This window comes from Camarhynchus parvulus, chromosome 2, assembly GCF_901933205.1.
Source record: "Camarhynchus parvulus chromosome 2, STF_HiC, whole genome shotgun sequence".
NCBI lineage: Eukaryota > Metazoa > Chordata > Aves > Passeriformes > Thraupidae > Camarhynchus > Camarhynchus parvulus.
This window is the reverse complement of record NC_044572.1, coordinates 113,026,919-113,051,821: the sequence shown is the minus strand read 5'-3', so window position 1 is coordinate 113,051,821 and position 24,903 is coordinate 113,026,919. Positions and strand designations below refer to the sequence as shown.

General features: G+C 40.5%; 1 protein-coding gene across 1 annotated transcript; it reads left to right on the top strand.

Annotated features, from left to right (window-relative positions):
• The first annotated feature begins 1,388 nt into the window (after window positions 1-1,388).
• On the top strand, window positions 1,389-22,010 carry LOC115901082 (transmembrane protein 68-like). Its single transcript, XM_030943401.1, has 7 exons — window positions 1,389-1,507; window positions 5,096-5,426; window positions 7,799-7,963; window positions 13,339-13,532; window positions 15,673-15,733; window positions 17,550-17,689; window positions 19,700-22,010. The coding sequence occupies exons 2-7, from the start codon at window positions 5,099-5,101 to the stop codon at window positions 19,802-19,804; spliced, it is 993 nt and encodes a 330-aa protein (XP_030799261.1). The 5' UTR covers window positions 1,389-1,507; window positions 5,096-5,098; the 3' UTR covers window positions 19,805-22,010.
• The last annotated feature ends 2,893 nt before the right edge of the window (window positions 22,011-24,903 follow it).

The window sequence follows — 24,903 nt, the reverse complement described above, 5'->3', positions numbered from 1 at the left end:
CTTGAGCTCTGGCAGGCTTGGGGCTGTGACCAATTTATTAATTGAACAGGGCCGGAAGTAAGTGGAAGAAGTTGTGCAGTAAAGTGTGTGTACAACTGCACATTTATTCATTGGATGACAATGCACACAGTTACATGGTAAACTGAGTGTGTACAACTGCACAATTATTAATTGGATGACAGTGAACACAGTTACATGGTAAACTGAGTGCAACTGCTCAACTGAGCAGCTGCAGACGTCCAACAGGCAGAGGATGTACCTGTAGAAGAGAGCAGGTCAGAAAAGCACAGCAGGAGGGGATCTGGAAGAGCTGGCCGAGTTCATCCCACCGAAGGCTGAGGGCGCAGCCATGGCTTTCAATGACATCCCAGCAGGTAGGGTATCTGCATCAATACCCGTGTGTTTGGAGCTGCACCCAGTGCAGCTGGAACACTACTTACTTCTTTGACTGATTTTTATTTGTAAATACATTATTTTGTTTAAATTTTTATACCTACATCCAGGGATTACATCCGCAGCTGTCGGGCAGCCAGGAATGCCTTGAAAGCACCGTGAATGCTGTGTCCGAACCAGAACGTGCCTGGAACGCTGAGGTGCTGCAGTGGGAACAGTGGGTACCAGGCATGGATGCTGCTGCTGCTGCTGTGGCAACACCAGCGGGGTTGGAGAAGGAGGATTGCACCCGCCTGGCAGGTACCGGGGAAGGGGTGCCTGGCAGACATGCGGTGCTCAAGGCAGAAGGGCGAACAGTGGGTGCCTGCTGCTGGGGCAGCTTAATCTGAGAAATGGAGACTCAGGGGGGACCTTATCACTCTCTACAACTCCCTGAAAGGAGGTTGTGGCCGGTTGGGGTTCGGCCTCATTCCCCAGGCAACCAGCGACAGCATGAGAGGACACAGTCCCAAGCTGCACCAGAGGAGGTTTAGGTGCGACATGAGGAGGGATTTCTTCACAGATGAGACATTGGAACGGGTTACCAGGGGGCGGTGGAGTCTCTGGCGGTGTTTAAGGAAAAGCTGGACGTGGCGCTCAGCGCTGCGGGCCAGCTGCCAAGGAGGTGCTCGGTCCTAGGTTGGTCCCGATGACCTCGGCGGTCTCTCCCAGGCCAATCCCCCCTGGCATTCCGTGGTTCCGGGTTCCCGCCCGCGCCGCCAGGCGGCGCCCTCCGCCCCCGCCGCCCCGCCCCTCCCGCTCGCGGGGACCGCGCGCCCCTGGCGGCGCCCGCCCCGTGCCGCCGCGGCGGAAGCGGCGGGCGGTGCGTGCCGGACGCGGGTCCGGGCGGCTGCCGCGCCCCCGGCGGCGCGGAGTTCCCGCTGCCCTGCGCGCCCCCGCCGCCGCCGCCGCCGCTCCGCAGGGCGCCCGCCCGCCCCCGCCCCCCGCCGGGGAGCCGCCCCGGCCCGGCCGCCCCGCGGGCACCCGGCCTCCGCGGGGGCGGCGGGCGGAGAGTAAAAGCGGGGCCCCGACAGGGACGCGGGGCCGGAGCCGGTCCCGCCGCCGCCAGGGCAAGGTGAGCGGGCGCTGCCGGGCGGGTGGAGGGGCCCGGCCCGGGCCTGGCCCGCGGGTGCCCGGGCGGGAGGTGTCTCGCCGTGGTGGCCTCTGTCACCGCTGAGCTCGGGGCCTTGCTTTAGTCGCAGGGACTGCGGGCGGAGCGCGGTGGGAGCCGGGGGCGCTTGGCGGGGGCAGCCGGGCCGGGGCTGAGTCCCTCTGGTCGGGAGAACGAGCCCCGACCCCCTCCGGCCGCCCTCCCGCCCACAGAGGGAACCGCTGACCTGCCGGCACCAGAGCCCGCCCTGTTCTTGGGCCAAAACTAGGGCTAAACCATCCTCTAGGCTCTCTCCTGTCGCAGGTGACTTTAGCAGGATTATCAGGGTCTTCTGGTACTTTTCGTTTCTTTTGAGGTTTTTTTGGTGTGCTTGTGGTGGCAGTGCTAATTCTGGTAGAAACGCCCTCCACAGGCGTGTGTTTCTGTTGGCATGGACGTGTCGTAGCTGCTGCTTCTCAGTGTCTTTAGTTTGGAAACACTGGGATGTCCTCCAGAGGTTTCACTTGCACATTGCGTATGCATGCTGAAATGGTGCTGTGTGTCGTTTACAGCAGAGCGGGCTGCTGTCCATAATCGCTCCTTCTCTCCTGGTCAGTAGGGTCTCACTTATCCCAACATCTGCTGACTGCAGCCGAGGGCCTCCGTTGTAGTTTAGTTAAGGACTTTTCTGGGTCATGTGCCAGAAGTCAGTGACGGGAATTGTGTGTTAGCCTTGTTTCCACATCATAAAGCTTGAAGTGTGAGCATAAGTTGGTGTGCACTGTAGTTAGACAAACGAGAAGTTGTATCTTTGTGAACTAGTGAAAAATGTAAGCTGCTGCATTAGCAAGTTAGAACTTAAAAATCTGTGTTTTGAACTGCTCAACAGCAAGCTGGAACAGATCAGTTTTGTTATCTGTTAGTGGCACGTAAGAACTATGTTGAACCTGTGTTCAGCATGGAACTTCTGGGCTTTTTTTGATCATAACCTGCCTTCCCTTCTTCACTGCCATAGCACCCACATTGTGATGACCTTACTGCTGCTCTTAATGGATGTGGGAAGTAGAATTTTCACAGCAAAGGGACAGGAGGCAACAGACACAAGGTGTATGAATGGGAACTCTAGAGCAAAGAAAAACATTTGCACCATGAAGGTATTCAAGCACTAGATTAGGGGCCTGAAGAAGCTATGGGATTTCCATCCATGGAGATCCAGTCCAGAAGACTGCTGGACTGGATATGTCATTGAGCAACCTGGTTTAACTGGCTAGTGGGGAAGAGGTTGGACAGTGTAAATTTTAGTATAAATTATCCTGTGATGCTCTCCAAGATGAGGAAGCAGCATTGTTCAGGGTGGATTTGACTGTTCCTGAGGGAAGGCAGTGCTTTAGCTCTTTACCTCTGTGGCTGGTAGCACAGAAGATGTTAGGTCTTAGTTTCTGTTGCAAGTTAGCACACCGATATGCAAGTAAACTTTAAAACCTGTGGTGATTACATTTGAGGTGTTGCATTGAGCATTACAGGCAAAAGGAGATGTAATATTTTGCAAGACTGACGTGTGTGAACAGGACTTTAAATTTACTTGATGGAGGATTTGGGGTTTGGGTAAAGCCATAAGCAATTAAAAGTATATAATAAGTGAGAGAGTATAGCTATAAGTTTTCTTTTAAGCTACATAATCACCTCTCAGTTTTGAAAAAATGCTTCTGTGCCATAATCCATACTCCATATTGTTCTCTAGATAGTAGGTGGAGCCATTGGAGAAGTCCGGACATAACAATCTGATTAATATTGTGGTGTTGAATACTACTCCTAAATCTTGCTTGGTCGCACAAGTTGTGTTTCTTTTACTTGCTGTGGGTGTTTGCTGCCTGACAGGTTCTGTAGTTCAGCTCTTGCAACTGGAATGAAAAACAGCTTTCTCTGGCTCTCTCCCATCTTTTCCCCCTAACTCACACCCCAAAGACAGGGGTGCATGAATTCAGTGAAGGGCATGTCACTACTGCATATACTGGTTGGAGATAAATCAGCTGCCCATCACACTGTCCTCAAGAACATGCTGAGGAGCGGAATGTTGTAAGCCTGAATTAGTTTGGAACAGCCATGGATTGTGGGAGCGAAGATTAGCTTTCTTCTCATTAATAGGAGCTAGGTACCTTGAGTAATGTGGGTGGAGGCTGATTTCCAAAATCAAAGGGAAAGGGCCATCCTTGCTCTGTCAGAATGTGAGGGAAAATTGAGATAGGAAAATAAGTGAAATGAGTTCTACTCTACTATGTGTTTCAATGTTCCTTAGCAAATGTGGAGTAAAATTGATCTGCTTTGTAATTTTTGTTGTCACTGGTGTTCTGAAAGCAATATTATCTTCTGTATTTCAGTCTCTTGCTTCTTGCAAAAACAGAGCAAAAGAATAGTAGACATACATGTCTGTCTAGGCATGGGAGCTTTGCAGTCATACCTGCTGTAAATCACACTCTGATAAACAAAACACAGCAGCTTCAAGCTTAGATTCTGTTCATTCTTCGAAATGCAGTTCTTCCATTTCTTTCTATAAGCCTCTTTTGCAGTTGCAACATTTTTTCTTCTTGGTCCTGACTAGCAGAAGCTGGTATATTGATCAGCCAGTTTTTTTCTAGCCTGGAATAATGTTTGTACCCATTGGTATTAGGTTTGCTGTTCAAGCATTGTAGCTAAAAGAGCCAAGCATTCAGGCTGTCCTGTGTTTGTAATGTGAAGTGAATGTCCCCTAAATTGTACAAAGCTAAGAAAAAAAATGTGGCTCCAGAGTTACAGTAAGCCTGAAATTGCAGGCTGGACTTCTGTAGGCTGGTAACTTTTTAGGAGCTGGTACTAGAGTGGAGAGATTCTTATACATAGACACAGTAAAGCCAGAGCAGTTAAAACTCTAAAGAGGACTTTTTGTGAACTTTTTTCCCTTACCCTTTCTGCTGCCTCTCAGTGTTGTGCTCTGGGTTTTGACATGTTGCTATCAGTAAATTTCCATGTACAAGTTAAGGTCTTTCCAGGGCTGAGACTTTCTTATTTGAGAAAGTCTTCTTCCTAAGATGTCCTAGGCTTATAGTGAGTGGAAGTGTTCAGTAGGTTTACTTTAAAACACTGGATTTGAGTTTGTGCTGTTTCTTGTTGTAGCTAGTGCTTGAGAGAAGGTTTTCTGGTATTGTAACAATAAATTAGACTATCAATACAGCTTTCTGAAATTCAAAAATTCAGTAATAATTGGTATTGGTAATAAGAGTATAAATGTTCTGGGTCTGTGCAAGTTGAACAGTTTTCAGTGAGATAAAATCCTAGCCTGAAATTAGGCAGTGGCACCATCTTTCTCCATTAGAATTGTCAGCATTTCCAGTGCCCGAAAGAACAGGACTGTAAATATCAAGTAAAAGTTTTGCTGTGTGAACTCTTATGTTTCTAATAGGTGCTGCTGGGATGTGGAATAAATAGTATATGAATAAAATGCATCAGAGAGGTTTATTATATGATTAAATAGTATAGATAGATCTATCTTTTTGAAAGATTTATTCATATACTTTTTTAAAATTTTATTTTAAACAGGAGATGACTGGTGGAAATGAATCCTGTACTGCAGGACCGACATCTATGTCCTATTTAACTTGCCTGACTTACATTCTGGAAGAATGGACTGGTGTGGAGCATATTGGAGATTATCTGAGTTATGCATTTTACATTTTATGGGTGCTATTTCCACTTGTAGTAGTCTTTGTACTTCCAGGAGTTATTATCATTCTCTTCTATGTTTCCATTCTCTGGCTTCATATTTATAAAAGGAAGAATGAAATAAAGGAAGCTTATTCCCATGATGTTTGGATAGCTGCAAGAGAAATGTTGGCAACCATATGGGATGGACATGGAAGAATATGGCATGGTAAGTGAGATCTGACCTTTCATTAAAAACTTCTGGAGCTCTTATTCCTGGTTTAGTTTTCAAGATTATCAAGATATGCCTGATTGTTGCTGCTGGTGTGTGCCAGTTCAGGCCAGGGTTTTTTTCTGTTTTATGAATGACTGTCAGTGGTGCTTGAGACAGGAAAAAAAAAAGATATTGACACTTTTTTGAATGTAAGTTTTTTGTGTTATGCATTTATTCCTTTGCTGCTATAAAGTGACATCTCTGTTCTGGTTGAATATATGCACAATTTTTTAAGTGCCTTTTTTTTTCTATTTTATGCTTTTTATAACAATTCCTGGATTTCCTCATTTAAAGAAGACCCGAAATGTGTGTTGTGTTAAAAACTAGATCAATTAAATGTATTCTTTCAGGGTTAATATGTGAAGACTGGAAGTTTAATGCCAGTTCCTTGATAGTTAGTATGTCAGCCAGCACATGTTAGCATAGTTTAATTGCACTTAACCAGTCTTACATGAAATGCCAAATGATGGCTAAAAGAAGCGCTTAGTTCTTTCTTGAAATTAGCTTCAGAGCCTGACACTGTTACAGAACCCTACTTTTTTATTTATCTTTGTATTTTGGACTACTGCTTTCTCTACTAGAATGTCAAAACTAAGGGCCTTGTTCTTTGTCCTTCTGCTATTATTTCTTTATGAAGACAGACTTAATAAATGATTTGGCTTTTCTCTCTAAGGAAATCATAAGTCTTTTTCAGAGTCATTCAGTCTAGATACAGCTAAAGGAGAAAGAGATACTTAAGAGCAATTTACATAAAGAATAAATCCTTCTTGAAAATCATCTCTATTTGTTCTCTAGTCAAAGGGAAGTGGGTTTTCAAGGCATTGATAACCAGATGGTGCAGCAGCTGTATCAGATAGGCTTTGTAAGACTAAGATGTAACTTTCAAATCTAAGAAAGTACACTACATCAAAATCAACAGCTACATCAAAGAGCTTAAAATGCTCACTTCACAATAAAAAGCTATTTACTTTTTTTTTTCACAAGAAAATTATTTTTAAGACCTTGGCTCTTTTAATCCTTAGTAACTTTTTCTTTTCATAAGGTCTGACATTTTATTTGTGCAAGAAGATTCTTATCCGGGCCCTCATTGAGAGCTGTGACTTTTTTCTGCCCTGCCAGCTGCTTCCCTCTTACCCATACACTTGTCTTGCTAAAGAATGAAATGTTTTCCAGTTATTTTTTCCCCTGCTTGATTAATCAGGATATCATAAGAAGAACTTTCCATCCTGAAATCTAACAGCATTAATCAAAAAAAAAAGAAGAGAAAAAACCAACTCTACAACCAAAAAGCCCCAAATGTGTTGATTGATACCTGTAACTTTACATGTATTATGGCAATTTCATGCGTGTTAGTTGGCTGGCATGGAGCACAGTTGATGATCCCTTGGGATGGGACAGATGATACACTTGCAATGTGTTGCAGCTCCACAGTACAGTGGAGTAAAATAGAGAGAGAAGAGCCAAGAGTACCTTCAGAATTAAATTAATGGAATAGGAATTGCAGGCCTGATTAACTTTGGAAGATGTGACAGAATTTGGTTGAGGGGTGGTTTTTTTGGGGTGTTTTCTTTTTGCTTGTTTTATTTTATTGTAAAAAAGATACTGTAAAAGTACTACTGGGTGTTAACTGAGTGTCTTCTAAACTGATGCATTTTGTGTTAATTAAACATATTCTGCCCTGTGACTTGAATAGAAATGTGAGGTCAGGAAGAAGCTTATGTATGTTTATGTATCTTTCAGCTAGACCTTATATAGTCCCTAATAGCTTCTAGTATATAGTGATGGAAAGCTGGAACAGGTATAACTTGGAGAGAAGTAGCAAAGATAAGCTTCATATCCTGCAGTAAAAGGAGACATGAAAATGTGTGATATCATGTCAAATCTTCTAAAACAGTCACTGATGGCGATAAACTTTGAAAGGTTAATAATACCTTGAAATAGTTGTTTCACCACTCCAGTCTGTATTTTGATTTCTTTTGAATGATTGATTCTGAGGACTTTCCAGCCTTGAAAACAGTGAACAGAAAAAATAAGGATAAATTATACAGTTTGAAATAGTGTGACTGGGTGTTTTGTTTTAGTGCTGGGTTTTTGGTTTTTTTCTCTTTCTCTAAGTGTGGTGCCTTAAATGAAACTTGTATTTTCTCTGAAGCAACTTGTATTTCCTGTAGATACTGCAAGTTATCTCTTGACTTATTATCGGTCACTTTGCTCTTATCACTTCTCAATCCATGTTGGTTTCAGTTTGTCAGCTTTCTGCAAGTTAGTTTCTTTGGGATAAAATGGTATAAAAATTTAACACCTGCTACATTTTTAACTCCTAACAGGTTATGAGCTTCATGGTGTCGAAAATATTCCTCAAGGACCAGGACTTGTTGTGTTTTATCATGGAGCTACTCCTGTTGACTATATCTATTTCACAGCTAGACTTCATATAATGAAGAAGAGGCGTTGCAGCGTAGTAGCTGATCATTTTGTCTTTAGAGTACCAGGTAACACACTTCATTATAAACAAGCAGTTTTGGAATTGTTATTTGAATTTTTTAATTGTGTAATTAATAAAAATTGTGTTGCAGGAGCACAGCTTTTACAACATTCAGACAAATTTAGTGAAAGTTTTGAAACAGAGCATGTTATTTACAAAGAAGGAGACTGGCCCATGCAAGGATGGGACATAGTCCTGTCTGGGCAATGCTTTCCAATGACTCTAGGATGTTTAGAAACAAAGAAAAGGAGATTGCAGGAGAAGCAGTGTTCTCTGTATTAATCATTAGCAAAGATTTCAATAAAATGTTTCTTTTTCATTAATATAAGCAGAATGAGTGGTGTGAATTGATTAAGAATTAAACTGTTTGGAACAAATGCCCTATAAGTTAAGAATACTAGTCTGAAGAGACAGTGTATTTTCTTTTTCCACCCAACTCTTATCCAGTTGAGGATGGCAGGCAGTGGAACCTGTGCCCAGGAAGATCGTTTCAAGTAGAATCTGTTTTGGAGGAAAGCTAGAGAGGTGTTCAACATGTTTGTGTGAAACGTGAGGAGAAGCAGATAGAAAATGAAAAATATGTTTAGGGCAAGATTTTGGCTGGATAGCCTGCTGAAATGCACTGACAATTGGTGAAATTATTTATGTGAGGGGTTTTTTGTTGTCTGTGTGAAATGCAGTAGTACCCACTTTCTTTCCCAAGTTTGGTTTGTGATTAAAGGCCTGTCAATTCACAAATGTTACAGGAGAATCTTGTAGTGTACTGGTGCTTTTAGTAGAACCAGCTCATATAAGAAAATTGTTGTTTTGTTGGTATAGATTTATTTCAGCCTTTAGTTCCTGAAAAGAACTTTTTCATACTGATTACAGTATGGCTTTGCCTCTACAGCTGCTTTTGCCAAGAGATTCATTTATCAGTGGCCATCAAATCTTTTGCATACAGATGACTAGTATAACCTACTTCGTGATGCAGATTTGGCTCCGTATTGTATCTTTATAGGCACAGATGTTTATCAAATGGGGCATTATGTTTTGCTACTTTCCTGCTTTAAAATCAGGCTCTAAGTGGGAGTATACTTCTGAGTCCCCCAGATATCATTCAGTAGCATTGCAGAAACATCTTGCTGAATGGCTGATCTTGAAGAACTGGTTTTAGTGGTACAACATCTAGCCAACAGCTACAGGCATTCCTCAGGGATTGATACTGAGACTACTGCTGCTTAGTGTTTTTATAGTACCCCTGGATGAGGGCCTGGAGCATGCACAGGAAATTCACTGATGATACCAAACTGGGGGACCTGCTGATATACTGGGCATTAAAGCTTGTTCTCAGAGTGACTTCATAGAATTCAAGTGGCAGAAATATTATGAAGTTCAACAAAAGCAAATGTAGAGCTGTGCAGCTGGGATGACCAATTCTGTGCAACAGTACTCTGGATAAAAGGGGGCTTTGCAGGAAAGGACTTAGGATTCTAGTGGACAACAAGCTGATTGTGAGTTGGCAGTGTGCCTTTACAGCAAAGAAGATGAGCTGCATGGTGAGCTTTTTGTAGCATGAATGTAGCCAGTAGTTTGGGTGAAGAGATTTTTTTCCCTTGGCATGTCACCTGTGCAAGCACATCCTGTGACGTGGTGTCCAGTTTTGGACTCCCTGGTAGAGGGTACACTGACACACTGGAGCATGTTCAGTGGATTATGGGGGTCTGGAGCACACAAAGTGTACAAAGAGAGGTTGAGAGAACTGGATTTGTTTGGTGTGTACCAGATAAGGGTGTGGAAAGATGCTATTGCTGTCTTCAGTGACCTAGTGGGAGGGTGGGGAGAAGAGGGAGTCAGACTCTTCTCACAGGTGCACAGCGATAGATTGAGAAGTAACAGAGACCTGTTGCAACACAAGAAATTTTGATTAGACGTGTGGAAAGGTATTTTACCATGAGAGTGATCAGACACCTGAAGAGATTGCTTAGGCAACTTGGGGAATCTCCATCCTTACACACTTTCAAAACTCTGCTGGGTGAGGCTCTGAATAGCCTGATCTAGTAGAACCCGCTTTGAGTGGGAGGCTGGACTAGATGACCTCCAGAGCTTCCTTCTAATCTACATAATTCTCTGGTTCTGTGAGGGAATTAAGGCTATTCAGGGAGACAAGTCCAAAGACCCCAGAAAATGTTGTGGATTGTTTCAAAATAAGCACAGTAATCTATGACTGGTAACTCAGGTAGATGCTGCTTCCCTTGTGAATCAAACCAGAAAGACTGCATGATTTTATCCTAATACTAAGGCTGTCTGATCTTGATTAAGTGTTCAGATTAAATTGGATGCCTTTTCAGAAGATGTTTTAACCAAAAGTTATTATGCTCAATGCAGGGGAAATGGGACAGAGTGGCGGTGCATTTGGAGAGTCTGTTTAGACACACATGGATGTGTCAAAATAGTGTCAGTAATAAGTATGCTTTTCTTACATTTTGGAGGAGAAGGATATAAAATACGATCACGTAAATTCTTTTTTTCCTTCATTTATAACTAGAGGTTTGCCACAGGGAAAAACAAACCAAATGTTTCAGCTTTCTGGTTCCTTTAGACTCTTAGCTGTGTAGTGCTTGGAAATACATTGATTTCTCTAAGTTTGGGAGAAGGCCTTATCCCAATGCTTTCAGAGAGGACTGAGATTTGACTTGTGTTCTTCTCCATCATCCTCTGCTATAGTATGGGCCATTTTTGCTTCCTGAAGTCATCTGGGAGCCCTCTTTCAAAGGATGCCTGCTAGTTTATGTAACTAAGACAGTCCCTTTCCTGTAATGTTGCAGAGGAAAGGAGCTTTGGCTTCTTGTCTGTTACATGTAGAAGGTGTTGCCAAGTATCTAGTGGACTAGATGCTCTGCAGATATATAGTATGTGTATATGTGTATATATGTATATGTACACACACACACACAACTGCGGAAGGTTGGATTCAATGGTCTAAATGGTTCCTGTCTGGGGTCCTAAAGGTCAGCCATGGGAAAATGGTGACATCCTTGCTGTCCTGCTATCCAATAGCTGACAGCTCTCATGTAACAGTCACTGAGGCCAAGATAAGAAAATGTACATAGTGCACAAGTTGAGAGCAATATTACATGCCTTACTGGGTGCTCTTCAAAGGGTTTTCAAACATTTCTGCCTATACAGTCTTGTGGAAAATAGGAGAAGAGTATGTTGGTGCAAAGGGCAGAATTCAGGTTGAACTGTGGAATAAAATGAAGTTTGAACTTCTTGGTGTCTGGAAGAACATGTTCTTCATGGCTGAAAAATTTTGTTTAGATAATTTTGAGAGTTGTTTTGTTGTTTAAAATGGAAAAACAGATTTTTGGTTCCTTTCATGGAGTGCTTCCTGGTACTACCCCAGTGTTTCTTCTAACTTTGTCGTGACCTTTGCCTTGGACACAGGTACCCTGGCTGTCCTTTCTGGGCCATTGTGTCAGATTCTGTCTCTCAGCTGCTTTAAGGGAGCCAGGTTCTTCTTTGGTACTGAAGCAGAGATATCAATAGTAATGTGTGATCTGCTGGCAAGGCTGTGAAGCACTATTCAGATTATGAAGTTGATACTAATCAAAGGGGGAAATACAGCTGAGAAATTTTGTGAGGACTTAAAACCTCCCTGGACAGCTATTCTTTAGTACATTTTTTGTCTGTATTCTGACAATATTCTGTTCCTTTTTTTACTGATAAATGAACTGGACAAACTCATGGTGTTTGCTTTGTCACACACACTCTCCCTCTCACCCCTTCCTCAGTGTATCCAATGCAGAAACGGTGTTGTCACTGTCCTTGCTTCCTTGGAGTCTCTTTTCCTGCTCATCTCAACCATTTTCATTACTGTTTTGTCTGTCTCCTGAGCTCACTGTCAGAAAGGACTTGGACACAGGCAGCTTTTTACGGCCAGGTAATTCCAGAGAGCTTTAATTAGTTTGAGAATGTCAAGCATCTTAAAAATCAGCTATTGAAAATCCCCCCCAAAAAAAGCACCTGAAAGAAATTACTTTCAATTCCAGGTGTTCTTCCATGCAAATGCTTTTGGATGAAGACTGAGTGTCATCAGCAGTGTGTGAGGCAGGCACAGCAAAATATGAGACAGGTGTAATGCATCTTGTGTTCTGTGGCCATGTATATGGACAGATCCTGATTGGGTATGGAGATGAGTATACTCACACCAGTTAAAAAGACTAGAGATCAGAGTTTAGTTAAGAATAAACTAATAATGTGTTGCTTCATGCTTTTCTTCCCAAGCCCTTAGTTTATGCAAGCTGGAAGAGAAGACAGACCTCTGTCTTCTTACCTTTGTTTGGGCTCTCCTTTAGCATGTGTGTGTATATAGCAAATGTGTGTTTATAGTCACAGCTATTCATTTGTTATTAAGAGGCAAACTTGACTAGATCAGTTCTTTGCCCTTGTCTGTGGCTGATAAGGTTGTTTGCTTCAGTGGGAAATTTCAAGAAAGAGAAATGATGTTTTCCTTACTGACCAGTCATCCCAAGTTACCATTTTGGTATGCACTACTCATAAATACTGTATAAGTTTAAAATCTATTGAACCAACCTAACAGGACTTATTTCCTGCAAACAGAGGTCTGTGGTAGTTATGTCCTTTACTATTAGGCTATTTGTCTAAATTGATCAGATGTGTTCCTTTTGATGCTTGTAGCAAATTTTTGATGTTCTACTGTTTCTTGAAGGGTACAGTCCGAATGACATATCAAATTCAAGGTGATATGAGGAGTTTATGTAACATTAGGTAAAAGACTTCAGTTACAATACTAAGAGAAGGTGAGTGTATCCAGTTGAGGCTTACCAGATGCTTCTCTATATGGAATGCCATCCAGGTACTCACAGACTGAACCAGAGTCAACTGCTGCAGTGATCCATAATGCAGAGAATTATGCATTTTCTTTGTCATTCTTCTCCTTATGCACTACTGTTCTTTGCTGACGTTCACAAAATAGAGTCCTAACTTTCCTGGTTTTGCTTCTTGTTGCTCTCTATTTGGACTGTGCTATGTTTGAACAGTAGAGCTTGGGCAAGGAGGCAGTGTCCTTGAGTCAAACAACTCCTTTGAAGGGACATATGAAAGATATCACAGAGTGCTTGACAGTTCTTTTTCAGTTTAGTCCTGACTGTGGGATAGCACCTGACTTAACTATGGCAAAAAGCCACTGAAACCCCTAAATCTTCAACTTTGCAGTCCAAAATCTGTAAGTTAGACTTAATGCTTCAGTCCCTCTTGGGGGCTGTGGGCCACAGCTTATTAGACAATTAAGTTTTAATCATAGTGTTCTGTGCTGGGAATCTGTACTCACTGGTAGTCTGAATTAACATTTCCAGAATTAATGTTATCTTAACCCTGCAGGTTTCAGAATACTACTTGATGTACTTGGAATTATACACGGACCAAAAGAAGCTTGTGTCAGGACTCTGGAGGAGGGCCATCTGTTAGCCATTGCCCCAGGAGGACTTCGGGAAGCTCTCTTCAGTGATGAAACGTACAATATGTTGTGGAGCGATCGGAAGGGCTTTGCTCAGGTGGCCATTGATGCAAAAGTGGTAAGAATGACATGTAATGGAAGAGAAGCAAAGAAAGCTGAGTTATTAGTACTTCCTTCCAGAATAAGCTGTTTTGATTATCATATATTTGATGTTAGGTTTCTGACTGTCATGAGTATGGTCTAATTGCTCTAACAACTAGATTTCCTGACTCTTTTTGTTGCTTTTGATAGATAAGCAGGCTTATGAGTCAGCTAAGAATAGTGTGGTTAGGAAATCCAGAGTCCAAAAGAACAAGAGATGAAATACAGGATGGTTTCTCCTTATAAGTATGTGCTGTTTTATACATACTTGGTAAATATTGTGATGGCCTAGCCCTCCCTGACCAGCATGGTTGGGAAACAACCCTACATATCAGAGTCACAGAATGTGCTGAGTTGGGAGGGACCATCAGGATCATAGAGTCCAACTCCATGTTTCTGTTTGTTCTGTCACTGAAGTGTGGTGTGACCCAGCAGGTCACTCACTCACTGACACTTTGTACTGTACTGGCATTTTATGGTAGTGAGGGATGTCCAGGGCTGGTCGCTGGTGTGAACTCTTCAGTTCTAATGTACAGCATTGGGCTTGGTCAGCAGGCAGGTAGTTATTCATAGGGGACCAAATGCTGAGGCACGACAGTGTGTGAGATATATTTGAATTGTAACTATTTTAGTAATCATTTCAGAATCCCTTCTGTTCTAGATTTGTACTTGGAAGATGTGTGCATATGTCCATAGGTCTGCATATGCCTAATTTAAAAGCAAGTCTCACACCACGAGTTTTATATTTAGTTACTGTCAAAGACAGACTAGTTCAATCTCTGGATTTTACACAAAAATAGAATACTTCTAAGACCCAAGTGTGCATCAGTTTTCTCACAAGGAAAATAACACTATTTAAGCAGGTATTTTCAACAGGTTTAGATTTTGCTAATGTATTACAATAACGTGTGAAAGGCTATACTTGAGATTCAGCTGTGGTTGTGCTAGTTGCATTTATTTAATTGGATGTGTGTTGGTTCCCTTTATGCACTCACAAGGTGTGTAGCTTCATCCCCTCTAAAAAAAACCCTGAGAGATGCAGTAACATAGAGTGTCAGAGACAGACTGAAAGTGGGAAAAGCATCTTTATTTAGATTAAAGATGAGCTTTTAAGTCACCTTGAATCATAAGCAGAACTCCTCATGGAAAGAAAAATTTGTCTGAAATATCAGAAAAATTTGTCTAAAACTGGGACCTTCAACGTGTTAAAGTCTTATTTCAGCAGATTTTTTGCCAGAATTTCTGTCATATAAACAAAAATTTCTACCCCTGTCAAAAGTAAGATGTTCCAAGTAAGATTGTTCAAGAATAAAGACATTTGTATGCATTCAGTTTAGGCAACTGCACTTCATTTTATTCTCTGTAATTATTTACAGACCTTTTTTTCCTCTCAAAAAACCCCAAACTTGATGCATGTCTGGAAAGTTACATGTGCTAGCTCATCCCCATGCTTGTCTTTAAAAAGTTTAAAAGAATCTGAGTTCATGAAAATCCCATAAAAAGTTCTGTATTTCTGATGATGCTGTGTATAGTGGGGACATACTGTAAAATGCTATTGAAAAACTTTATATGGTAGCTAACCCCCTCACAGTTCTTGTAAATCTTGACAGCTGTTTGCAATTTTGAAAATATTCAACACCATTCCAAATACTCATCAGCAGAAATAAGTCATGGACATGTATTGAATATGACACATCAAGTGTGAAGCAATACCATCAGCATAGCAGAGAGGAATCAGAAAAGTTTAGTGTCCCAATCCTGTGAATCCTTCCCTTTGAGCATAACTACAAATTAGGTAAGAGGTTTAAGCACTTAAGTCACAACTGTGCAAACACTGCTAGATGGGGGGAGGGATACTTAAAAGCTCCATAGGTTCTGAAATTCTGGACTGCTCTCATAGACTTGCTGAAACAGTGACTCACTGAAATCTTGTGGTATTCTTCAGTTTGAAACCTCATGGCAGAAGGTCACAGAAGAACTTCAGAATACCTGTTTTGCCCTCTATATATCCTTGTCTGAGAAACACTTCTGAAATTAATTTGCCTTTTAATTAAGTGAGGTAGAAGTTTTTTAGATAGTGCTATCTTAAATTCTTAATTATTTTTTTTCCCTCCTAGCCCATCATTCCTATGTTTACACAAAATGTTCGAGAAGGCTTTAGGACATTAGGAGGAATAAGTAAGATATTTTCTATTTTTCTGTAGTTTATTTTTCCATGTGTGTTTAGCCTATCTCTGTAGAAATAATCCTCATATAAGTTTGAGATTTAACACAGCCTTGTTTCTTGATGTTTGCTCTCTGGTTGAGTTCAGAGATGTTATTGGGATTTAATATCTGCATTAGATGTGATATTGGCTCATCTAGGTTACTTTCCACATAACAGTGTTCTTTTGCACAAGCAGTAGAAGAAAGAAAAAAGGAGCCAGAAAATGGCAGGAAGATTTCAGGCACTTTTTTCTCTGCTTATATCTGCTAGGCCAACCTTAGGTTTCCTGCTCTCTGTTAAGAAGCAAAGCAAACAGGTTGGCAACTGTCACATTATTCCTGTTTTCCTAAAGCTCTGTGCTTACACCTCTACCTGTACTTAAAGTTTGGATGGTTTGAAATACATTTAATCTGTAGTTGCTTTTCTGTTCTGCACTAGATCTGTGGTTCCTCACAAAACCTTGCGTTTGACAACTCTCCTTCCTTATCTCTGTGGAACTTGCAGCCAGAAAATGAATAAATGGGTCTTTTGTCTGAGGGGTTTCATTTCTGAGATGATTAGATGCCCACATCTCTGCTCATTTGCTAGTTTAAACTCCCTCTGTTTTATATCTCTTAGTTACTATATAGCAGAGGGGCCTGAACAGGTCTCCACACCACATGTTCTGCCTCAAGTATGGCATCATCACCTTCATCAGAGGGTTGCAGGGCAGCACAGTTCTGTTTCTCTCCCCCTCCATTTAAGAACTGTATATTGCATGGAGAAAGCCAAGGCATCAGATGCAGAAGCTGGAATAATTCATACATTTGTCATGTTGTACAAAAATCAACAGCAATTAATTGTTGCTGTGTTCAGGAGAATCTCAAACAGAGGAAATTGAAGCCAAAATAATTTATGCTCCTTGCATTCTACAGCAGAGTTGTTAGAGGAGTGTAATTTCTTGGTCACTGGAGGTGTTACTCCAGTTTCAGTAGTTTTGCCTTTGTTTTTATAGGTTGTGTACAGAAAATTCCACATCTTGATCAGTAAGGATTTTCTTATGCCAGCATGCCAGTTAATGGAGTTTCTTGTCTGAAATTGAGAGCTGTAATATTAGTGCATATTTTTCAAAGAATCTCTTCTGGGTACATTTGGGATAAACGCTTAGAAGGTGACATGTGGAGAAGAATGTGTCCTCTTAGAGCTGTTTGAAATACCTGTTTTTTCTCTCTTTTTGTTGTTTAACTGCAACCAGTGTGTGATCTGAAAGAGCAATTCAGTATGTTAGCATGACTGACTTTTAGGCAGATAAGGCTATTTCTGATCCCGTAGACCTCCATGGGACTGAACATGGAGTTTTCCAATACTAATTTCTAATTCTAAACTGTCAAATGAGCTGAACCTGTAACCTGTATTGTGTAAGATTCTCTTCCTCTCCAGAGAGGCAGCTATTGAATTTCTCTCCTCTTCTTTCTTCTCGTTTCAGCTACTCTTTGGAGGAAAGATTTCACACCAAGTTAGAGTAGAAATAAGTCTGATATAAGCATTAATGCAGCTTTTAGGAAATGAAAGTCAAGGTAGGATAGCACTTGAGATGCCACATTATTTGAGAGTTTGGATTGGGAGCTAGATTACTTTGCAAGCCAGTTTCAATGTTAAGACATAGTGGGGACAAAAAACTTTACAGAATAACCCCAGTGTCTCTCTCTCTCTCTCTTTTTCTCTCTTCCTTCCTTTACCCTTCCCCACTTCCCTTCTCCCTTCCCCATCTTTCTTTCTCCCATTTTCAACCACGTTTTTTCACATTAGAAATACTTAGGTCGCTATATGAGCGTATTAGATTGCCAATAGTTCCTCTGTACGGGGGTTTTCCTGTCAAGCTTCGTACATTTATTGGAGAACCCATTCCATATGAACCAAATATGACTGCTGAGGAGCTAGCTACAAAGGTAAGAGAGATATCTATATATGTAAATTTAAAATATTTAATGTTCTGATAAAAACCACTGCAATAGTCTTGTCAAGTGATTTCTGTCTAGGAGCCAGTTATAGAAATTGGTGGAATCATGGTAAGTTTTGTACTTGCCTAACTCTGAATGTCATTCTTAAATGCTATATTTTTTATTACTGCAACTTGCAGATGTTCTAGGTCTTATAAAGTTAATTGCACCCTATATTTGCTTTGAGAAACAACTTGCTTTAAAGACTGAGGAAGTTTGGTCAGACAAGACAGTTCTCAGTTGATAGAGAGAAGCACTTTACCCAAGAGGTAGCATTCTGCTTCCTAGTGTTTTCAGAAAGATACTAAAGAAGCCTTTCAAACATAGCAAATCTATGTTCACAAACTGTTGGAATTACATACAATAAAAGAAAAATATATATAATTTCACTGCTTTGTCTAATGTGTTTCTATTTTGTCCGGCTTCAAGCCCAGCAATTTAGCTTCTAAATGTTCCTCATAATTCAGATTTACATGCCTTATAGAAAGGCTCTTCAGGTCCTCATTTTAATTCAGTTTATTAATAGATTTCACAGTGCAAAGACATAAACCAGTTAAGTAGTGAAGCAGTGAGGTGGAGTGGACTGAAACAGGTACTTTTGAAAACTCTACAGATGGTCGCTTAAAATGTTCTAAAAATTTCACTTGAGAGAGAGGCTTTTCTTGACCATGCAGGTGTCAGTTCAGTTGTCTCTTTGTCTGTTTATCCTATGATTAGATCTCTGCAAAAATACTCTTAAAATGTTTGTCTGCACTATGTTAGGCCCTAGTTATGGAACACTGCTTCTTTTGTGAGGTCACTCTGACAGGACTTCAGAACTGCTGGCTTTCAGCAGAGAATGTGTTTAAGTTATTTTCAGACATGCATTGACATCTTACATTTATGCCACCCCTCACTTTTTCCTGACTTAAGTTCTGATTCTGCTAGATAAAGCCCCTAGAATGTGAATTCCCTAGAAACCTATTTAGTTAGAGTGATTTTGAAGTTGTATCTTATCTTTCAGGCTATGGCACAGTATGCATTTTCCCATTATATAGAGCAAAAAATAAAGCTCAAATTTTTAACCTAATACAAATTTTAAATCTGTACAGTCGCTTAGGACCAGATGTATGAAGTCCTTGTCCCAGGACATATTAGTTGATCACTTACTTCATATAAACAGTGGGAGCTTGTACCAACAAACAACATTCTACTAATATCTGCCCTTGCTGACCACTGGTTTACAGAGGCAAATCTCTGTTCTTCTGTTTCTGGCCTTAAGAATTCACTGGCCTGTGCTTGTCCAGGCAGAATAGGAAGTGTGTTCTCACCACAGCTTTTGTATGTTGCCCTGCTTTTGAATGTTCTTTATAGAGCTTTTATGTAGTAAGAGTAACTGCTGTGCACTCCTTGGCCTGTTTGTTTTTTGAGTGAAAGTGAAGGCTGCTGTCACATGCAGCTAAGGGGCCTGAGCATGTGTCACAGGACCAGACCCTTCAGGGGCCTTGGGTCCAGAGGGCATCACTTTTACAAGTCAAATGTGCTGAGACATAATGGTGTTTCCAGTGCCGCTTCTGAGCAGGTGTAGAAGCAACGGTGGTACCCACTGGAAGAGTGTTATTGATGCAAACCTGGGCATAGGCAGGAGTTTGAGTTGCAGCACATCATGCAGGTGTTTAACATGCTTTATAGACCTAAGTCTCTTCATGAATTTACTCTGTTGTCATTTGACTTTTGTGTATCACTAATACAGCTTGTGAACACAGCTACCACACATAAGAGATACTGGTTTGTTGGTCTGTTTCTTGACATTGTTGTCACAATCACATCCTCTGGGCTTAAATATGGAAGAACAGTATTTTGAATTTGCAATAGATCTGTCATATTTGAAAGGATTAAAAAGAGCCTAGAAACTGTGTTATTATATGAGCTGTATGAAAATGAGGTTTTCTGACCAAAACCTTTTTTCTTTCCCTACAGACAAAAGCAGCAGTCCAAGCTCTCATAGACAAACATCAGAAAATACCAGGAAATATATTTAGGGCTTTAATGGAACGATTTCAAACACAAAAGAAAGAAGATTAAGGTCTTCTGAGCTTAAACTTCTATAACTACTATTTAGTTATAATATTCTTATAGTCATATTTGTAAATTATTCATTCTTCTAAGAATATGTTTTAAATACTGTCCTAATGATACTGCTGTATAATTTAAGATAGAAGTCCCTTGGCCTTGCCCTTTCCCCTGTCCAATATCAAGCTCAGGAACCCAAACTTCAAAGCATTCATAATGGGGCAAAGTTTAACTTTTGATAAATGCATTCCTACCTTGGAAGTGTCCAGGTTGTTGATTCTGGGTTTGTTTAAGGGTTTTTTTCCAAATAATACTGCAAGCCTTTAGGTATATGGTCTGTCTTGCTTTGGTCTGTCATTGTCTCCCATCCCCACCATGATGGATCTCTAACCTGAATGTCAAACCCTCTGCAGAGCTGGAGTCTTACTGTCTTGACCTTCATCAATGTAAGGAGGTTTTGTGGGCCAGATAAATGCCATACAACACATATGAAAACTTTCCTGAGATTGTTACTCTGACACTGCTGGGAAACAGTCCACCACTTCTGGCCTGCAGAACCTCTAGCAATGCCTGCAAGACCTGTGTTGCAAAGTGTTTTGTTTTGCTGGATGAGCTCAGAAAGGGTTCAGAGGAGTGAAAATTGATTAGAGAACTACAGTGATCCAGGAGGTTTGTTATGGAAACCAGAAACCACTCCGATGCTGTGAATGAGAACCCTACAACACGACTGCAATTCCAAGCCAAGGCGTATTGGATATCTGCCCTTGAGTAGAGACTTGTCCCATTTATTTCTCAATGAATCTGCAAATTCTCTGTTGAAACAATGCATGAAGCATTCAAACATGAAGAAGTAGAAATGACAATACTGTTAGTAATATGAGCTCAAAAATCCTTATTTTGATGGAAAGAGAAAATTGTTACAACACTGTAAAAGCAGTAGTTTTTTTGCAAAACAGAATTGACATTCTCAAATACCCTTAAGATTTAGTTTGTGCATAAACTATTAAACTATTGAACTTACATAAGTAACTATTCAGACAGTTACTTATGTAAGTTAAGTAATGAATGAGGCGGAAGTTCTGTATATTCTCCTTAAGTGAAAACAATTGAATCAACAGGAGAGAGATGCAAGATTGGGCTTTTGTGCACTTACAGCAAATTATATTTTTTTCTTAGCTAAAGCCTATGGTTTTATTGTCCATATAGGAAATACCTGAAATATTTCTTCTAGTTTCCAGGAATTTTGATCTACAGTTCTTAAATTAACATCTGGGAATTTTTAGTTCTGGAGTGAGGACAGATTCTTTCAGAAAAAAAGAGGTTTTTGCTATATCATGTGGTTGCCTTTCAATATTGTTGGGGTGTGACCTTTTCTTAAAGCAAAATATACCCACCCCCCAAAAAATACCCAACAAATAACCAACATTTGAAGGAGCAGTTGTTTTTGATATAGTAGTCATTCCTCTCACCATTTAATCACATACTTTGCTTTATGCTCCTTTAAATGTGTAAATTAGTGACATTGCATAACTGCAGGTGGGTGATGCCCTGTGTTAGAAAATATCACTTAATGGGGAGTTGTCTATCAAATGTGGTTCACAGGAAGCAAAAGGCTTACTTTTTGATATTATTTTATACCAAAAACATTTTATGTTGTGTTAAAATTTTTAAAACTTTGGGAAGAATCATGTTATGTAAAAGCAAATGCCCATTCTGAAGTTTAAGTGACTTGGGTCTTACTTGAAGGCAAGATGGCATTCCTTTTAATTTACTGGACTGTTTTTCAGAAATACTGTTAAGACAGCATGTCATGAAAAAGGATAATGCTAAATTCCTGCATTGAAGTATAACTTAAGTATGATCTTTTGTTTACTGTCCATCTTGAGGAAAATGTACATCAGTCTGTGTTTTGAACATCTCAAAGCTGAACGTATTTTGTGTTGAGGTTGCATGTATGTAAAAGAGAACTCAATCTAAAAGGTTCTGTTAGACATGGACAGACATTGTTATCAGAGATTTTGTAAAATTTATTTTATTAAGTATGTGGGCTATTTGCTGCAGTTTTGTCCCCTTATGTATTGAAAGATCAGTATAAAAAATGAAGAGCAGTATTGGTAGTCTCTAAGTGTTCATATTTGTATAGGCCTTTCATATTTATTTCCATATATTAAAAATATATAGAAGACACCTTTTGAATAAAATTGACAACTGGAACAGACTTCTGAAGTTTTGTGCTGTGTTTGAACTAAATGGAATGGGTGTATGGCCTGTCCTGCTGAACCTTGAGTTGTTTTGAGCAGCATACCTACCCGTGAGATTCCCTTCTTGCCTTGCAGTGACTGAATAGGGATTGAAGGAACAAAACCCCATAAGGAATGAAAGGAAAAATAATTCAGACAACAGTGGAATAAAGGAAAAAATCACATAAACAATAAGGTCTGAGTTTTAATAATTGCAGTCTGTGCTGCAGAGGGGCTTTACAAGCACTGCAGTACTGCTTTAGTTAAAAGTTATACAACAGAAAATAGGCTATAAATACTGACTAGTAAGGCTTATTTGTATATACTTGGAGTGTGAATAATTGCCTACTTAGTTTTATTGAAAAATAGGCAGATGTGGATGGATACTCTCACAAGTAAGGTTACAGGCCTGGTGTCCTTTTAGCTGATTTGGTTTACTGTGCATCAAGCAGAAGTATTCAAAGGGAATTTTAGCAGGGTTAGACTAAACTACTGATTGTCTGGTTGGCCTTTAGATACACTGAAGACATTAGATGTTTTGCCATTTGAGCAGCATAAGCAGGATATGCATTTTTAGGTTGTTTGGAAGTAGACCAACTGCTGTACTGACAGGTCTTCATCATTATCTCTGAACAAGACCCAAATCTCCTACTGGCCAATTTACTGTCCTGTTGTGTAATAGCAGAGCTCAGTCTGAACATCTATTATTAGGATGCTTTCACATGAAATTAATCTCTGCAAATGCAAGGTAGAGAAGTTAATCAGTGCTGTCAACACAACTGTGTGGCTCATCTGGTGTGGGGTTTGCTGTACAAGTATAGCATTATGTTGCTTCATCCTATTATTCTGTGGAGAAGATACAGCTATGATGACAGTGTGTTAGCTCTACAGTGCTTAATCCCTATTAAGCCCATCATGGACACTAGGATGCTTTTCTTGGTGTTATTTTGGCATCAAAAAATTGCCATACCAAAAGTAAACGTAGGAGTGTGCAGAATTGTAGCACTGAAAATACGTGTTAAGTAAAATAATTCTCCAAAATGTGTCTGCTAAAACTTCAAGAGACAATCTGATGACACTTTTCTGTTTTCTTCACTTTTTTTTGAGCTCAGGACTAGTCAAAAGAAATGATGGTCTCAAAATTATGAAGGTGAGCAGAGGGCTGGAGTATCTCTCGTATGAAGGCAGGCTGAGAGCGTTGGGGTTGTTCAGCCTGAGAAGAGAAGGCTCCAAAGGGGCATTGGAGCACCTTCCAGTACCTGAAGGGTGGTACAAGAAAGCTGAAGAGGGACTTTTGACAAGGCCAGGTAGTGATAGGACAAGGGGGGGATGGCTTTAAACCAAAGAGAGTAGGTTTAGATTAGATGTTAGGAAGAAATTCTTTACTGTGGGAGTGGTGAGGCACTGGAACAGGTTGCCCAGAAAAATTGTGGAGGCCTCATCCCTGGAAATGTTCAAGGCCAGGCTGGATAGGGCTTTGAGCAACCTGGTCTAGTGGAAGGTATTCCTGCCCATGACAGGGGGTTTGGAACTGGATGATCTTTAAGGTGCTCTTCCAACCCAAACAGTTCTGGGATTCCCTGATACTTTTTTCATCATGGGTTATTTGCAGTATTTGCTTGTCTGCTTTTATTTTCCGTAATTTTGCATTGCACAGATGGTTGCAGATTTTCCACTTTGCAACCTTGAATTTTGTCACAGCATACATCACATACATACCATCTGTTGCTTCCTGAAACATTTAAAAATTGTTAGAATTATCTCTTTATGTCAGAAAATTGGTCAGAAAGATGTAACAAACTTTTGAACTGTGGGGAGCCTTTTCTTAAAACCTGAAGTGTTTACTAACATTTCTCGCTTTTGCCTGTGTGTGAAACATTGCAAGGTGAGATGCCATTTGGAATTAGGCTGCATGTATAAAGCAGACCCAATATTTTTTCCCCACCATGGAGCTGAGTCAGCTGTTGTAGAGCAGTTCCTATTCCACTGGGCCTTGTCCCTCTGTACCAGTTACAGTAACGAGTGAATGCAGCACAACTCATCAAATCACCTTTGGCTCTTGTTTTCCAGCAAAAACCATGCCATGCTCTGGAAACATGAGATGCCAAAGTTCTAACAAAACATGTATTATTCAGAGAAGATTTTGAAAGTTTAAAAAAATAGAAGTCAAGTAATTGAACCATTTTTACCTAATTCCTTTTAATGAGAAACACAATGTCCCAAACATCAGGGAGGGTAGGAATTTACAATTTTGTGTCATCTTTATACAGAATTTGTGGCAGATGAATTGGGATGCAGATGGGGCTAATCTTCATATATTCTGGATGGATTTGCTTTTCTGTTTCTTTCAGTAGTGTTTTCTTAGGTCTACACTTTGCTCAGAGCAACTTTTTTTTCTTTCAGTTACTCCCGAAGTGGGAACAGAAATGGAGACCCCAAGGAACATTTGTTTGTTCTCTTTTACAGAATCACAGAATCAATTAGCTTGGAACAGACCTTTCAGATTGTCAAGTCCAACCTATGACCCAACACCACCGTGTCAAGCAGACCATGGCACTGAGTGCCACATGTCCAGTCTTTTCTTAAACACCTCCAGGGACGTTGACTCCACCACCTCCCTGGGCAGCCCATTCCAATGCCCAAACATAATTTCTGTGAAGAAATTCTCTCTAATGTCCAACTTAAACCTCCCTGATCTATTTGAAATCTACCAAAGGTACCTAGAAACATTCCTGAGCTCTTCTGTAATGATGTTGTCAGCTCTCCAGACAGTTTTTTAATGATCAGATTTCTCCCTATTGTCTGAAAAACACTTTCCTGACAGATCCACCAAAACCTTTAAAGCATCCTCTCCATTTAGAAATGAATTAA